The sequence below is a fragment of the Microtus ochrogaster genome, assembly GCF_000317375.1.
Source record: "Microtus ochrogaster isolate Prairie Vole_2 chromosome 6 unlocalized genomic scaffold, MicOch1.0 chr6_random_2, whole genome shotgun sequence".
In the NCBI taxonomy this organism is placed as follows: domain Eukaryota; kingdom Metazoa; phylum Chordata; class Mammalia; order Rodentia; family Cricetidae; genus Microtus; species Microtus ochrogaster.
In genome coordinates, this window is record NW_004949095.1 from 5,891,871 (window position 1) to 5,908,538 (window position 16,668).

At 40.0% G+C, this 16,668-nt stretch overlaps 1 protein-coding gene across 4 annotated transcripts in view; it reads right to left on the reverse strand.

Annotated features, from left to right (window-relative positions):
• The window catches only part of Ralgps2 (Ral GEF with PH domain and SH3 binding motif 2), a 157,264-nt gene that overhangs the window by 88,857 nt on the left and 51,739 nt on the right, over positions 1 to 16,668 (reverse strand). For all 4 annotated transcript variants that reach the window (XM_013352534.2, XM_005363921.2, XM_026787585.1 and 1 more), the window contains exons 3-4: positions 16,172 to 16,276; positions 14,999 to 15,049 (exon numbers count right to left, since the gene is read on the reverse strand). In XM_013352534.2, the coding sequence (XP_013207988.1) occupies positions 14,999 to 15,049; positions 16,172 to 16,276 (156 nt within the window). The remainder of the gene's footprint in view (positions 1 to 14,998; positions 15,050 to 16,171; positions 16,277 to 16,668) is intronic.

Below are 16,668 nucleotides of genomic sequence, written 5' to 3' on the forward strand. Positions count from 1 at the left end.
TGAATTCGAGGCCAGCCTGGTCAACAAGAGCTAGTTCCAGGACAGGCACTAAAAACTACAGAGAAACCCTGTCTCAAAAATTTAAAAAAAAAAAAAGAAAAAAAAAAGATTATAGGCAAACTTAAATTTCATAGGCAGAGTATGGAGGAATGTTCTCTGAGAGATAATTAAAGTTGAATATCCCATAACACATAATCAAACCCATTCAATCATTCAGAGCTCCACAACTAGCTTTCTCTTTCTTTTTATCCACGTATGGTGTGGTGTCTGTATGTTCACATGTTTATGGGTTTGCTAACACTGGATGTCTTTTTCAATCATTCTCCATCTCACTTTTTGAGACAGTCTCTCAGTGAGCCTGGAGCTCCCATTTTAGCCAGACTGGTTTGGCCTCAGCCAGCCATCCTCAGCTCCAGGTCCCACCTGTCCCTCTTCCCATAACCCAATAAGTGCTGAGGTTCACAGACAGCTGCTACTGGTCTGATATTTTACAGGGGTGCAGAGGATCCGATGTAAGGTTTTCTGACACAACTCCCAAGCCCACAATTTAGCTTTTTATACATCTCATTCTTTGACCTGACAGTTGTTGACTTCAGATATTTGAAGATACCTCTAATAAAAAAAAGACCATGAGAACACCAAAGATTTAAGAATAGAATTCAAATGGCTCAAGATCTTATATTAAACTTTTATTTAAAAAAAATTACACTAGTGCCCTCTACTTGAAATGAGTCAATCTGGCCTGGAGAGATAACTCAACAGTTAGGAACACCTGCTGGTCTTAAAGAGGATCTAGGTTTGATAACCAGCACACATATGGTTGCTCATAACCATCTGTAAATCCAGTTCCAGGGGATCCACTGCCCTCTTCTGGCCTGTGTGGACACCAGGCACTCAAGTTGTATAAAGATGTAGATTCAGGCAAAACATTTGAGCCATTTATAATTATAAATGCTGGTTGCAAAGAGATACAAAAGAAATGACTTTTTTAAAATCACTTTACAACTGGTAGAGATAGCTTAAAAGTATCACTTCTTCCTCACTGCTTCAAAATTAGGATTACTACCTCCATATCTTACTGAATGTTAATGAAGCAAATACACATGGCTAATGTATGCCACCTTTTAAAAATACTGATAAGTGTATGCTAATAGAACTGAATTCCTTTGAATTTAAAGGCAAGTTTCTGTCCACAGATCTCAAGTCAATCAGAGGGTTTCTATAATACAGCAAAAGGCATGAAAGAAAAGACCCACATGAAAAAAGGAAAAGAACCCTTTGGGTAGACAACAAAATAAATCTGAGAAAGAAAAAGATGTCATCAGTACTCTTAGATGAGAAAAGTTATTATACGGGTCATATTTGTGTCATGTTTTGTGTTTGTGCAGATATTTGTGTATTTTCCTTGATTTATTATATTTATAACATCAATTAGGAGAGTATCAGTGGCTATTATAGTTAATTTCTGAAATACTAAAAGAATGTTCATCAAAACACATTACCACCTATTATAAATTTAAAATGTATCTGCATTTGTATGTGGGATAGCTCTATCATATTAGGTGTAATTATTACCTGATTATTATTTTATTTGGAAATTAAGCATGATATAAGAAGGTGTAATTTGTGTCAAGCTGACAATGGGTGGACTTGTGATGGCTATTCTTGTGTCAACTTCACATCTGTGATTAACTAAAACCTAAGCAACTAGGCATACCCGGGAAAAATTTTTCCCAATTAAATCATTTGACATGGAAAGATCCACCGTTAATCCAGATCTTTGAGGTGGGAAGACCCACTTTAATCTGGGCCACACCTTCTGCTGGCAGCCTAGATAAAGAACATAAAAGAGGGAAACTATGCTCTTTGCCTGCTTACCCTCACTCTCAATGGCAAGTCCATTCCTTCACTGGCATTAAAGCCTGTTTCTTTGGGATCTCAACACCCACTTGGCAAAACTCACCAAAATATTAATTTGGCACTAACTAAGATTCCATGTGTTAGCATCTAAATAACAGGAATCTTAAGAGACTTAAGAAAATAGCAATTTAAGATAATGGCCAAGAAGTTAAAGATAACAATTAACCTTCCTATGGCTTAGTTACATAATGTGTGTGTGGAGGGGTGGGGCAAAGCAAGGCATCCAAAAAGAGGACCCTGGAGACAAAGAGATTAAAAAAACTACAACAAAATCTCAAATACAAATTATCTCGAGAGAATGCTATTAGGTAACTTCGAAAGTGAGGGTGGGGGTATCCTTAGTAGGTAAAATGGGGAGGGGGTGTTCAGTAGGTAAAACTGCTTGTTGCTGAACCCGAGTTCAACCTCACATAGTAGAAAAGCCCGCAAGCTGTCTTTAATTTCTACAAATGCTTGTGGCATGCACACACCTAAGTATGTGTACACCCATGAGCATGCACATATGTGTGTGCACACACCCACACCCACAATAATTTTTTTTTTAAGACAGAAAGTAAGGAGAGACAAAGAGAAAGAGGGTAGCTGTGAACGTAGCTTGGTGGCTGAACTTATATGCTCAGCATGTGTGGGTTCATTTGTCAACACCAATAAAGAAAAACAGAAGATGTAAGATCTTCAAATTGAACAACCACCATAGGAAAAATGTAATTGGAAACGCCGATTAATAGTAAAGAGTAATCCCGCGTCCTTAGGAAGAGTCAAGAGATTCCAGAGAGGGAGCAGTTGAGGAAGGCAGGATGCCAGCAGTAGGGAGACAGGTATGACTGAAAGGGACAGCAGAAAGGAAAGTTCCAAAATGGAGAGTTGTTTCAGGTATCTAAGTAGTATAGGTCTGTATGCACAATAAAGCATTACAGAACTACACGGACATGTATGTACAATAAACATCACAGAACTACATGGACATGAATGCACAATAAAGCATCACAGAACTACACGGACATGCACGCACAATAAAGCATTACAGAACCACACAGACATGAATGCACAATGAAGCATTACAGAACTACACGAACATGCATATACAATAAACATCACAGAACTACACGGACATGAATGCACAATAAACATCATAAATTACATGAACATGCATGCAGAATAAGCATCACAGAACTACACGGACATGCATACAGAATAACCATCACAGAACTACATGGACATGCATGCACAATAACCATCACAGAACTACACAGATATGCATGTCTAGACACTACTTTCTGATTTTGATACAGTACTACCACGAAGGTGTAATTGCAGGAAAATCAGGTACAGGGTATGGGGGATTTCTCTGTATAGGTTTTGCAACTTCCCATAAATCTAATATTTGTACTTTTTTTTGCAACTTCCTATGTGCTATTAACTACCTTAAAAAATAGTATTTAAAAATGGACATTAAAAAATCCACTTAAAGGATTAGAAAACTAGAATTGGGGGCTGGAGAGATGGCTCAGAGGTTAAGAGCACTGACTACTCTTCCAGAGGTCCTGAGTTCAATTCCCAGCAACCACATGGTGGCTCACAACCATCTGTAATGAGATCTGGTGCCCTCTTCTGTGTGCAGGCATACATGCAGGCAGACTGCTGTATACAAAATAAATAAAGAAATCTTGTTTTTTTTAAAAAAAAAAAAAAGAAGAAAGAAAGAGAGCTAGAATTGTATTAGGACTCAGCACTCTCTTCTTCAGTTCTGACCTGCACTCACAGCTGCCCAGACTTTAGGGAATTTTGACCTGTTCTACCTAACCTCCTATCAGCCTGGGGAAATGGCTCAATTGTTAAAGTACTTGCCATGCCACTGTGAGGACCTAAGTTCAATGCCCAGTTTACAGGCAAGCACTGCAGCAGGCACCTAATTTCCAAAAATAAAGTGCAGGGACTAGAGATGACTCAGCAGCTAACAGCACTTCCTGACCCTGCAGAGGACACGGGTTCAGTTCCTAGCACCACTTCCAGCTAACAACCTTCTGAATTACAGTTTCAGGGGACACTCTCTTCTGGCCTTTATAGGCATTGCATACACACAGTGTACAGGCAAAAACAAATCCTTAAAAACAAAAAGTGCAGAGCAAAGAGGAGGACATCTGCTGTTGACCTCTGGCCTCCATCCACTCACACTCAGGCAGTACAGGGATCTTAGGGAGGGGGACTAATGTACTTCACTAATCTATTTGAAAAACAAACTATTTGTGAGATGAAGTCTTGCTACATATCCCAGACTGGCCTTGAACTCATTGCAAATCCCCTGCCTCAGCCTCCCAAGTGCTAGGATAACAAGTGGATACCACAATGCCCTCTAAATGTTTTCTTAGAAGAGCTTTCAGAACGGGTCTGCAGTCACCGTGAATAAACAACCTGATGCACCAAAGACGGCTACCTGATGGCTGAGGGAGCTCAGGCAGCTCAGGGAGGGCCTGTTACTCTGCACACAATTTATTTGGCTGTCCTTTTTAAAATCTGGATACTGTCAGTTCATTTTACAAACATTAATTATCTGACTTCTTCAGAGAAAAACAGAAAATTTAAAACTTCCCTTTTTTGTTTCAGACTCTAGGATCTTCCTACAAAATGACACTACAGTGTGACAGGAGACATGTTTTGCGTCATCCTTACACTGACGCCTTGGTCACACAGAACTGCCTCTACTGAAGCATCTAACATGAACACCACAGAACTGAAGTGACTTGGTGACTCACACAATGCTTTGTAAGGCCTAAGGTAAGACAGACAGCGCTGTTTGGTGCACTGTGCAAGTAAGCCTCCTTCTCAGCAAAGAATAATGAAATCCCGCAGCCCTGGCACACGGACATTTCTTCTAATGCGCTGAACTTGCAATTCTAAGCTCAGCAAGTAAAGGGAATCTTCAAATAATGCCTCAAATACATAAAACAATTTTAACAGTTGCTCAAATGCATTTCAGAATGTGCATGGATTCACTGTGAATCAGTAACTATGACGATCAGTTTCCAGTTACATTTATTTCAGAAGCACAGAGAAGGCAAAAACCCCACAACTGATGACCACCTACCCTATGAGAGAATGACTCAATTCACAGGAGTCACAGCTTCTCTTACGTCTTGTAGGTTTGATCTAAATTTCATCTTGTAGGTTCCAACACTCTTAAAAGGACTGTTCTAAGGGTGATGATGTAGGGATACCTATAGATAGAAGAAGAGAAAAGGCCAATATAGACCAGCATATAGACAGAGATCGAGGGAGGAAAGAAAACAGGGGAGTCCCAAAGACTGGGGGCGAGGGAAGTGACTAGGACAGAGGATGTCCATGAGAAAGTTAGCTGCTGCTGAGGTAGCCTTGTGTTCAGGGTGGAGGCTTTAAAGAGACAGGACATCCATTTGTACCCAGTTTATATGGTTATAAAGAAGTCATCGCCACAGATAAAATGTCATTCATGCTTGCATTTTTTTCATGCTTGCATTTTTAATAAAAACGAAAAAACAAAACTGAAACTATGCAACTTAACAAGGTATGTTAAATTTCTAAAGTACGCAAGTCTTCCTTACTTCCCTCCTCCCGGCATGTCAGCACTACCTCTAATGAGATCAGAGATAAAGACAGAAGCTATTTCTACTTCCACAGATGCCAGAACAACCATCTTCCTTCCTTTCTCTGTCCTGCCAGAAGCCCGACCTTACTAGTTCAAGGCAAGGAACAGCAGTAACACACACTGACAAACGGCTCCATCTTGCATCTAACAGAACTCCCACATTATTCTAGTGTACAAGGCCTTTTGCAGCTTCTATTCTCTCACAAACTCCACGATCTGCTCACATTTTAATACAACGACTATTTTTATTAAAACAGGATAATATTTATTAGAATTTTGTATGTTGCTAAGATTATAGTCTTTGGGCAGACACCAAAACATCTGTTTAGCTGGGCAGTGGTGGCACCGCCTTTAATCCCACCACTCAGGAGGCAGAGGCAGGCGGATCTCTATGAGTTCGAGGCCAGCCTGGTCTACAAGAGCTAGTGCCAGGACAGGCGCAAAGCTACAGAGAAACCTTGTCTTGAAAAACAAAAACTAAAACTAAAACAAAAAAAAAAAATCTGTACAGAAAGTCTTTTATACATCCAGCAAAAAATATGTCAAAAGATAAATTTTTCAGAAGTATTTTCCTAACTTGGCTAGCATTCTCCCACAATCTTTAGTGTGTCAATCATACAGATGAGGTTCACATCTCCTAGTAGAAAATGTGTGTTCACTGATGCAGTTCTGAGTACTCACTGGAAGACTAGCTCTAGGACCTCCCTCAGATTGAAAACAAAACCATAAAAATCATTAGGTTTGTGCACGACCCATGCATGTTCTCCACCATGCTTTACAGCACCTGTAGCTCACGTGTAACACCTCACACAATGCACCTGCAGGGCTGTTCTGCAGGTCATGTTCTCCACCACACTTTACAGCACCTGTAGCTCACATGTAACGCCTCACACAATGCACCTGCAGGGCTGTTCTGTTGGTGCCACCTTGCAATGCTCTGAATGATCAACAGATAAATCTATATATATTCTCAGTGTTGCCAATGGACCAGGTCTTAATTTATAAATTAAGGTTAATTATATGCCTTATATGAAAAGCTTAGGCAAAAAGTGTCTTACATTTGGTTTTCCAATTTTGGAAGGTACCCAATCTGAAAACAGAAACCAACAACAACAACAACAACAACAACTAGTTAATTAATTAATTAATTTTAAAAATGTCCCAAACTCCTTAAGATCTTCCTTCAGGTTCAGACTACTGAGCTGCTATACTATATTGAGCAATGCCAGGGAAAGAAGTCTATACATGTATAGTACAGACAGATCTCTTTTTTTCCAAATATTCTGGCTCTGTTATTAGTTGGAATTAAAGTGTGGCATTCTCTTCAGCATGTATAATGTTTGTTAGAAAAGTTTTAGGTAGACCTTGTCCTTTAGGAATACTTAAGAACCTTGTGCCGTGGTCTGAATGAGGTGTCCCCTACAAGGCATTTGAATACATAGTCCTCATTTGGAAGCTATTTGGCAAAGAGTAGGAGGTATGGCCTTATTGGGGCATGTCACTGGGGAAGGGCTTAAGACTTCAAAAGCTTCCAGCTATTCCCAGTGAGTGTTCTGTGCTGCCTCTGAATTGGGAATGTGAGCACTCAGCGGTTGCTACTCCAAGTTCCTGCATCCACCAGCTTTCTGCCATAGAACTGAAAGTCCCAATAAAACCCTTCCTTCTATAAGTAGCCTTAATAATGTTTTCTCACAGCAAATGACTATAATGAAGTTTTTAAATAGAATTCAACCCTTAATTAAGGCTTACAGAAAGATTAAAGAGTTACTACTGGATTTTAAGTCAGCTTTCTGGCATAACTCACCCTGAACTGAATGATACAAAACTCACCCCGAAGAGAAATATCACTAGCACAATAAATGTAGCGACGACCTCAGCAGAATACAAGTTTTGTAGAACATCAGAAAACTCACAACAGACAAAACTACTCTAGACGTTAGTGTAGTGGGATGGAGATGGAAGTGTGCTGTGGGGGTGAGGGTGGGGAGCTTTGAGAGTAAAGGCCTCACCTACCGCTAATCTGCTCTCTGCTTGAATTTGCAGTTCAAGATAGGTTCTCAATTTCCCACTCCAACAGCCACACTTGTGGCTTGCTGCCAATGCTCCCCTGTCCATGAGAGATTCTTAAGCCTCGGGAATCATAAGTCTAGATAAACTCCTTCTGCAAGCTGCCTGTTAATGGAGTTTTAGCATAGCAATAGAAAAGTAATTTATTTGATGGAACCTTTCAGAATACAGTCAGAACTTTTTCAACATGAGAAAGCTCATGGAAAGAGGCCCTATGAATGTGTAAAAGCTTTCTTCATAATCCCAAGAGAAATCATACCTTTGAGATGAGATCCATGGATATGAGAAAAACTTTAATAAAGGCTGGGCAGCAAAAATGATACTAGAATTAATGAATGTATAAAGCCCTCTAGATAACTTTTTTACCTTAATCAGTACTAGAAAATTCAGCCTTAAGGAAGAAACATTAAGGGGGGGGGCCACTTCTGTATACAGAAAGAATGTCTCTTTTAGATATGTCATTTTAATGTCACATTAAAGGTGTACATCTTTAATTCCAGCACTCGGAAGGCAGAGGCAGGTAGATCTCTCAGTTCAAGGTCAGCCTGATCTACAGAGAAAGTGCCAGGACAGCCACAGCTACACAGAGAGACACTGTCTCCAAACAAAACCAACAACAAAACAAATAAAAGCAAAAAATAACCAGCAATAACAACAAAAATATCACATAGCCCTGGTAACAGACTTTTGTAGAAATGGCTCCAAGCATGCTAAGACACGAGAAGGGATTAACAGTCACTGCTTCAGTTCACACTAAACAAGAGACAAAGTTTCTTGCCAGTGTATGATGACAGACCTCCAACAAGCACATGACTTGTGGTGGCTCCTCCACGGCTCTCACTCCTGAAGAAGGCTGTAGTTTTGATGGACGTTCTTCTGACAGCTCTAACTACATATAAGACAGCTCTGGTTCTGAGATGACCCACTGCTGGGACTACTCAAAGATCTGGCAGATGCAAGAACTCCTTTGCACATCCATGGTTTTTAAAGTCAGAGATAAGGAACATATTCGTGGTACAATGCATGAGTGGCAAAGCTAAGAAAAAAATATTACGACTCTTCCGACTCCTTATTCTAATAACTAGAAATCTTACTTTGCAATTCAAAAAACAAAGTAAGTGAAATGAAAGCTTAAAGTTTAGAAGGCCTAGGGCTCAGTGGTTAAGCGCATTGGCTACTCTTGCAGAAGACTCGGTTGGGTTACTAGCACCCACAAGGTCTGTAATTCCAAGTGCTGTCCTCTGATCTCCACAGGTACTGCATATGTATAGGTACATACATGCAGGCAAACATAAAATAAAAAGAAGTTAATCTTTAATCTGATTAGTGGAGGAAAGATTAGTCTGGGGACCAACTGGTGGGAGGCCCCAGCGGTTAGGGTAGTGAATGCTAGCGCTAGTTATCGGGAGCCTGTGGTCATCTGTGGTCAGGCTGGCCCTGAGTTTCCCCAGAACTGTCTGCTCAGCTCCAGCTATCTCAGTTCCCTGGCAGGGGCTGTTAGAAACCTGTCATGGCCCTGGGCTGGCTCCCGGACTCTCTCACTTTCATATGAAAATGATTTTTTGACAGTTTAAGATGTAAAAGACTTTCATGAAGTATGTGTATAATTTATTTAACACTTTATATGAGGTTACATGTAGAATTCAAATTTGGAACAGACATGAAAATAAATACAGTAGTTTCAGCTCAGAGACAGCCACTAGCTTAAGTTTAACAAGAAAGTCCTTCACTCCTTAGTGGGATTAGTATGTTAAACTCTACATCTAAGTAATACATATCACTTTAGGCTAATAAAAAAGCAAATAGATTACATCAGTTGATACCACAGCTTAAAGATTTCTAAAATGTAGTACTATTTCAGAAACTATTCATTGGTTTTCAGTAGTTTCAGCGATGTTTGTGCTTTATAGGCCAGGACTAATACATTTAAGTCATGTACCTGGATGGATGCTAGCCACCAATGCTTAGCATAAAAAAAACAAGACAAACATAAAAAAGCATTGAAATGCCATTTACATCAAAGTTTGGAAAGCTGAAACTTGAAATGGTACATATTATTAAGCAATACCTATACCTGGGGAAATATGAGCAACTAGACAGGAATAATACAGTCTATTACTGGACGGTGTTCATTTGAGTGGGAAGGTACCAGAAAAGCTTTAGGGGGACAGGCTAGTACACGGAAATTTATCTTACAGTTCTTTCAACCTTGTTTATGTCTTTTTTATTTCATAATAAAATAACAAGCATTCTTCTGCCACATGACACATCCTACACATGCTGGCAGATTTAAAGTAATCTTGTGATTCAGCAAGACTGATATCTAACAAGAATATCTTGGTTTACATTGCTCCCAACAGCTATTTCTATCAGTTTGTTAAAACTTCCTTCCATTTTGTGAGCATTTCCTAAATACTACTGCTTATCCTGGACACAACCAATACCACACTGTACTAGTTTCGTCCCAGATGACTGGCCTGTTGCTGCCCTTTGATCTCCTTAGCAGTTCCTACACATCTCACACAGGGCTCTTCTTAACGTACTTCCTGGCAATCCTATCCACATTTTATTTATTTGGACAAGGGGATTGAACCTAAGGCCTAGTGCTAAGCACATATTCTACAACTACCCTCAGGCCTCACGTGCACCACACATCACAGCTTTATACTGATATCTTTCAAACTGACATTTCCGGCTCAGACTACAAACACATGCCATTATACACTGCCTGACTGAACTGTTCCCTGGGAAGGGGTTAAGAAGCATGTAAAATTAATAATGTCCAAAGTCAAACTCTTGCCCTTGTCAACCAAATCTGCCGGTCCCTCTTGGTCCAGCACCACACATTATGTTCTACGTGAATGGCAACAGTGTGATACAAACATTATAATTTCTCACTTTGGAGAATATCAGCTACTCACATTTGATTTTAGACCAAAAACTCTGCCCTGCATACACGGTGTGACAAGCGCTCCCCATCTTTCCACTCATACACTAATGCAAGCACATATCTCTCAAGTTATCTTGTTCACCTCATATCCTGTCAACAGTATGAGTTACTTAAAACCTAAATCAGAAAATAATCTTAGTCTTCTGCTCAAAACACTCTTATGATGGGCTGGAGAGACGACTCAGTGGTTAAGAACACATATTGCTCTTGAAGAGGCCCTGAGTTTGATTCCTAGAACCCACATCAGACACTTCACCGTCACCTGTGAACTCTGACACCGACTTCTTAACTCCATGGGCAATTATACTCACATGAACACACACAGTTAGAAACGACTCCCCCAATGTGTTGTGGAAAAATCTTTTTGTACACTGTGAAGAAGTGTCACTCTGGTTGGTTTATTAAAGAGCTGAACAGCCAACAGCTAGGGCAGGACTTCCAGACACAGAGGATACTAGGAAGAAGAGGGGAGGAATCACCAACCAGACACAGAGAAAGCAGGAAAGCAAAGTGAGCCCTACTGTGAGTGAAGGTAATAAAGCCACAAGGCAGGAAGTAAATGAATAGAAGTGGGTAGATTTAAGTTGTAAGAACTAGTTAGAAACAAGTCTAAGCTATCAGCCAAGTGTTCATAACTAACAACAAGTCTCCATGTGGTTTTTTGGGAGCGGGCAGGTGGGTCACCAATGGCTTACCACCTTCATCAGAATAACTGTCTCCAAAGTAACATATTCATCTAGTCCTCGCTCAACTGCTGCCTCTTACACATAGCCCTTTCATCTAATTTAGAAAAACATAATTCACTAGCCTTTGCTCACCTGTTCCTGAATAAAACACATTTCCCCAAAATACCTTAATACAGTGGTTCTCAATCTTCCTAATGCTGGGTCCCTTTAATACAGTTTCCCATGTTGTAGTGACCCCAACCATAAAATTATTTTAATTGCTACTTCGTGATTGTAATTTTGCTTCTGCTATGAATGTAAACATCTGTGTTTTCCAATGGTCTTAGGGTACCCCTGTGAAAGGGTCATTCAATCCCAAAAGATCTCACAACCCACTGCCCTCATGGTATGCAGTCTCACCTCCTTAAGGATTTTGCTTCTCAGTTAAGTCTTCTTGATGATCCAATCTAAAACTGAAACCCCTCTACACCTCATGTGCTCTGATCTCCCCCTTTAGTTTTCATAATACTGTTTAGCTCACCTCACTGGAACATACAATCTGTGGGGGCAAATCTCAGTGCATGTTTACTGTTATTTCTCCAGTAACTAAACCAGTGCTAACACATAACAGGCACTCAGTATACTCACTGCATTACAGCACAACACTGCAGATGACAAGAATAAGATGTTAGTCTACAGAAAAGCAAACAAGTCCAACTTCCCGACAACTCAAGGAAGCAGAAGAAGCACAGGGTCGGCAATTAAGGATTAAAAGGAGGCCATTTTGCTAGACCAAAAAGAGTAGAAAATGTGTTTAGAAACAAGAAAAGGCAACATGATGAAGAGATTCACAGATCCTGTAGTGATGGTTTTCAAAACCACTGAGGTGGCTTGACAGGAGTCATGTGAACACATTTTCAATGTTGCTTGCCATGAGATAGAGAACAGATCCCAGGGGTCAGAACAGAGTAGAAGCTCACTGCAATCGTTTATCTGTATTGTCAACAGAATGGACTTAGTCACTCAGAAGATGAAGTAGCACATGTCCAGGAGTGCCTGTGAAGGTTTTCCAACAATGACCAAGTAAAAGACCCACCCACTCTGAATGAGGAAAGCACCATACCCGGTCTGAGGGGCCTGCTGAGTGCCAGCACACCCCTCTGTCTAAGGCCTACAAGATATCAACGGCTCTGGTTCACCACACCTTCCCACCAGGCAGATGGGACTTTGTCAAACCACAAAGCTCAAGTTGGCTCTTGTGGGTATCTTGGGCACGGTGACTAGAAAAGTGACCAGTATCTACACAGATCAAGTGAGAGGGCACTGCAGAGACCCAATGGAGAAAAGATGGTTTCTTAGATCGGGGAGCTGACATTAGAAAAACTAGGTATTTATTAAGGTAGGACAAAATCAACAGAGCTGAGCACAGTAGTGGATACCTATAACCTAGCACTAAGGAGGTGGAAAAAGGGCAATCAGGTCTTATACCTTCAGCTATATACACTGAGTTCAAGGCTAGCCTGGGCTACCTAAGACCTTAAAAGGGTTGGGGAGTGGGAATCAAAGGGATTGTGCTGAAGAAGAAGATTGTGTGTGAGGAAATGAAGTCAAGGGAAACTTGAAGGTTCACAAAGTATTGTTCACTGTCCAAAGGTAAATGATAAATCCTCTCAGAATGGAAGTCCACATCTTCAGCTAACATCCTAGTGTACAATGTACAGAACACCTGGAAGGAAGCTACCCCAGCTAAAAACATGCAGTAATCTAAAGGCAACTCTAGGATCATAAAACTTAGCACAAGGGAAAAGTATAAAATATCTGAATAAAAACCTATGCCGATTATGAGCATACTTTGGATATTGTAGGTTAAATAAAATCACCTATTGATTTTACCTATTTCTTTTTACTTTATAATGTAGCTACTACATGATGCACAGTTAAATAAATGATACTAGATTTCCATGGGTTATCATGAATCACATGAAAGAGCAAATATAAATGGGTTTAGTCAAAAGAAAAATTATTCTTAGAAGACTTAAATTCTAGGGGAAGGGATAATTTTTGCCAAGAATAACAGAAATGAATATCCCAGAGCTTTTTGTTTTGTCCATTGAAATACAAAAACCATTGTCTGCCCATTATTTATAAAGTATACAGTTCTTCTTTGTTTACTATTAATCCGATAGCTCTGCTTTTGAAGCCTTCTGCAGTGTAGAGAAAGACACTCAAGAGGCTTGTGGAAAATGACAGGGACCAGAGAACATGCGGGCAGCTCTCCCGTCAATTGATAGGCAGCAAAGTTGAGATACTAACACATTACATAGCCTACCTAGGGAAAAAAACAATCACGATAACCTGTTTATACCTTAGATGTAATGCTTTATTAGTTATTAGAGTGCTTTAGGTCACTATAGATTTGTATGTAACACAACAAGTACTTCTCATTATTTCCAAAAGAACCAACCATGAATTATCAAAATGGCTTTGTTTGGAGGTCAAAAAAATTAAGTTTATAGTCTTACTCACTAAGAGCAAAAACTGTCTTCTCAGAATCTAAGCCTAGTGCCAACACCGAGCTATTATTATAGTTTAGATATGACCTGAATGTGTCCCCAAGGGCACATGTGCTAAGGCCAAGTCTCCAGTGCAGGGAGACAGGAGAAGGAGTCAGCGCAGGAGCACTCAAGGAGTGGGGTAGTTCTCTGGCACGAAGACCACCACACTGGGCCGTTTCACACAGCCATTTCCTTTTCTACGTTACTGCCACATTGTGAGACAGCCCATGGGACTTTCACTTAAGGTCCTGAACTGCCAGGCTCTAAAACTTTTATGTAAATAGACCTCTTCTATATAAAGTATCCAGCACCAGGCATTTTGCTATAGCAATACAAAGCAGACTAAGACAGTTGTATTTAAAAAATAACTTCACTATTCCCTCATCAATAAAACAAAAATATTACTATACACGGGCCTTAAAATGATAAACTATTCTGGACATGGTGATGCACACCTTTAATCCCAGCACTCAGAAGAGAGGCAGAGGGATCTCTGTGAGTTTGAGGACAGCCTGGTCTACAGAGCAAGTTTTAGCACAGCCAGGGCTACACAGAGAAACTCTGCCTCAAAAAACCCAAAAGATAAACGATAAACATATTCGAACACACACACACCCGTGTTTACAGAGAGTGGGCAGATATGTACCATTAGTCCTTTTTTTTACTGGGGGGAAATGTGTTTCCTGGTCCTCCTCTAGAGTATCAACCCAGCGCTGCCCAGCCTGGCCAGCTAAGTTCATGCTCCACAGGAAGGTGGAAAGAGAAAACTGATTTCACTAAAGTTATTCTCTGACCTCTGCAATGCCCCCACACCACTTACATCATGTGAGCACAGAGTAATTTTTAAAATTTAAATAAGCTAAAATAATATAATCACATATAAAATTAAGGTAGAAGGTAAAATTACTAAGTTATGTCTAATTTTCACCTTCCTATTAAAAAGCCTCAATCCTCTGAGTAAATCATTTAACTTCTTTAAGTCTATTACTTCCTTCAGTAATGAAATCAAATTAGTTGACTCAAACATCCCACTTATGATTAAAAAATGTACTATGGTGAGTGTCGTATGAGTCTCCAAGGACTGAATAAAACATAGGTAAGTTATAAGCTTTTGACATCTATGATTAACATGAAATATGTTTTGAATTTCTTAAACATCTTAAGATAACATGGCTAATCGTTCTCTGTATTCACAAGGAATCTTCTTAGAACTACTTACATCTGGCTGAATAGCTTTAAACACTGGCACATCCATTAGTGTTATCTGACCCTGAAAGACAAAGGGGGTTTTATTTCATTCTGAACGCCAAGTTCTTTGGAACCCTATGATACGAAATTTGTTCAAAATAAAAGAAATAAAATTTCTACTCTATACTAAATTACAGAATATACAGTCTTTAAATACTTACAGGGAATAGAAATCGTAGTCTTTCTGCCATTACACAAATTACTCCTAGTTATCGCATCCCTAGGGAGGCCAGTAGAGAGAACATCTGGGCACTGCCATCCATCGATGGAACAGCAGTTCTCTCAGCACTAAGGCTGATGGCCTAAATTCAGGATGTTCAATCCCTTGTACCCACATGGCAGAGGCAAAGAACAAACTCTCAAGCTGCCCTCTGACCACACATGTACATGGTGTATGTACCCCCTTCTCATACAAATAAACAAATACATGTTAAAAAACAAAACAAAAAAACTTAAGAGAAGCAATCAGGAGAGGGTAAACACACACTACAAACAAGAATACTGTTCCTGGAATGCAGAGTGGTTTAAGACCAAAAAAGCAGTTTATTTAGTTAACAAAAGGTAAAGAAAGACCTAAATAAATAAACATTTATGTCAGCAAAAAAAAATTTTCTAGAGGACTGGAGAGATGGCTCAGTGGCACTGGCTGCTCTTCCAGAGGTCCTGAGTTCAATTCCCAGCAACCACATGATGGCTCACCACCATCTGTAATGAGATCTGGCACCCCCTTCTGGCATGCGGGCATACATGGAGACAGAATGTTGTACAAATAACAAATAATAAATAAATAAATAAATAAATAAATAAATAAATAAATAAATAAATCTTTTAAAAAATTTTCTAGATAATTCATGATAGTCTTATGATTGAGAAATCACATTTTCCAATTTTTAAATTCACAAAATAGTAAAAAGTACTTTTGAACATACTAAGGTGGTTTGAGTCAGCAAAGGCAGAAATAGGTACATATCCATTCTTCACCAGACGGGGGAACAAGAAACTGCCCTTTAAGAAGGAAGCTGCCCCTCCACCTCATTTTTCTCTTGCTCTACACTTGTGCTAGTCTCCAGCTCTAACTCAGTCACAGTAACTCAAGTATGTGAACTGCGTGCAAATACTGGAAAGCTAGAGGCAGAAAGCTTACCGCGTATTCTTCCGGCGTAACCTTAAGAACATCAAATACCACTGCATCAAAGCTTTTCTTCAATTCAGAGCCCTTCTCACTTAGCGACTCAGAGCTGCTACTTTTCTGTCAAAGAAGAAAACACAGCCCTTAGACACTGTCTCAGCCAGGGTCACACAAAGAAGACAGACCTCAAAAACTGAGGACCTAACTTGGAGTCTCCAACACTCATGTAAAATCCAGGCAGAATGTACACTTCTATAACCCCAGTGCTGGGCAGCATGCAGAGAAAAGAGGACCCATGGAATTTGCTGGCCAATCAGACCAGCTGACTCATAAGCTCTGGGTTCAGTGATAGCCGCTCTCAAAATCAAACTACAGAGTGAATGGAGATACCTATATGCAAGAGCTTATGTCTACATGCACATGTGTACAGCCATGTGAACATGAACACACACACACACACACACACACACACACACACACACACACACACACACCCGGCACACACCGGAGCT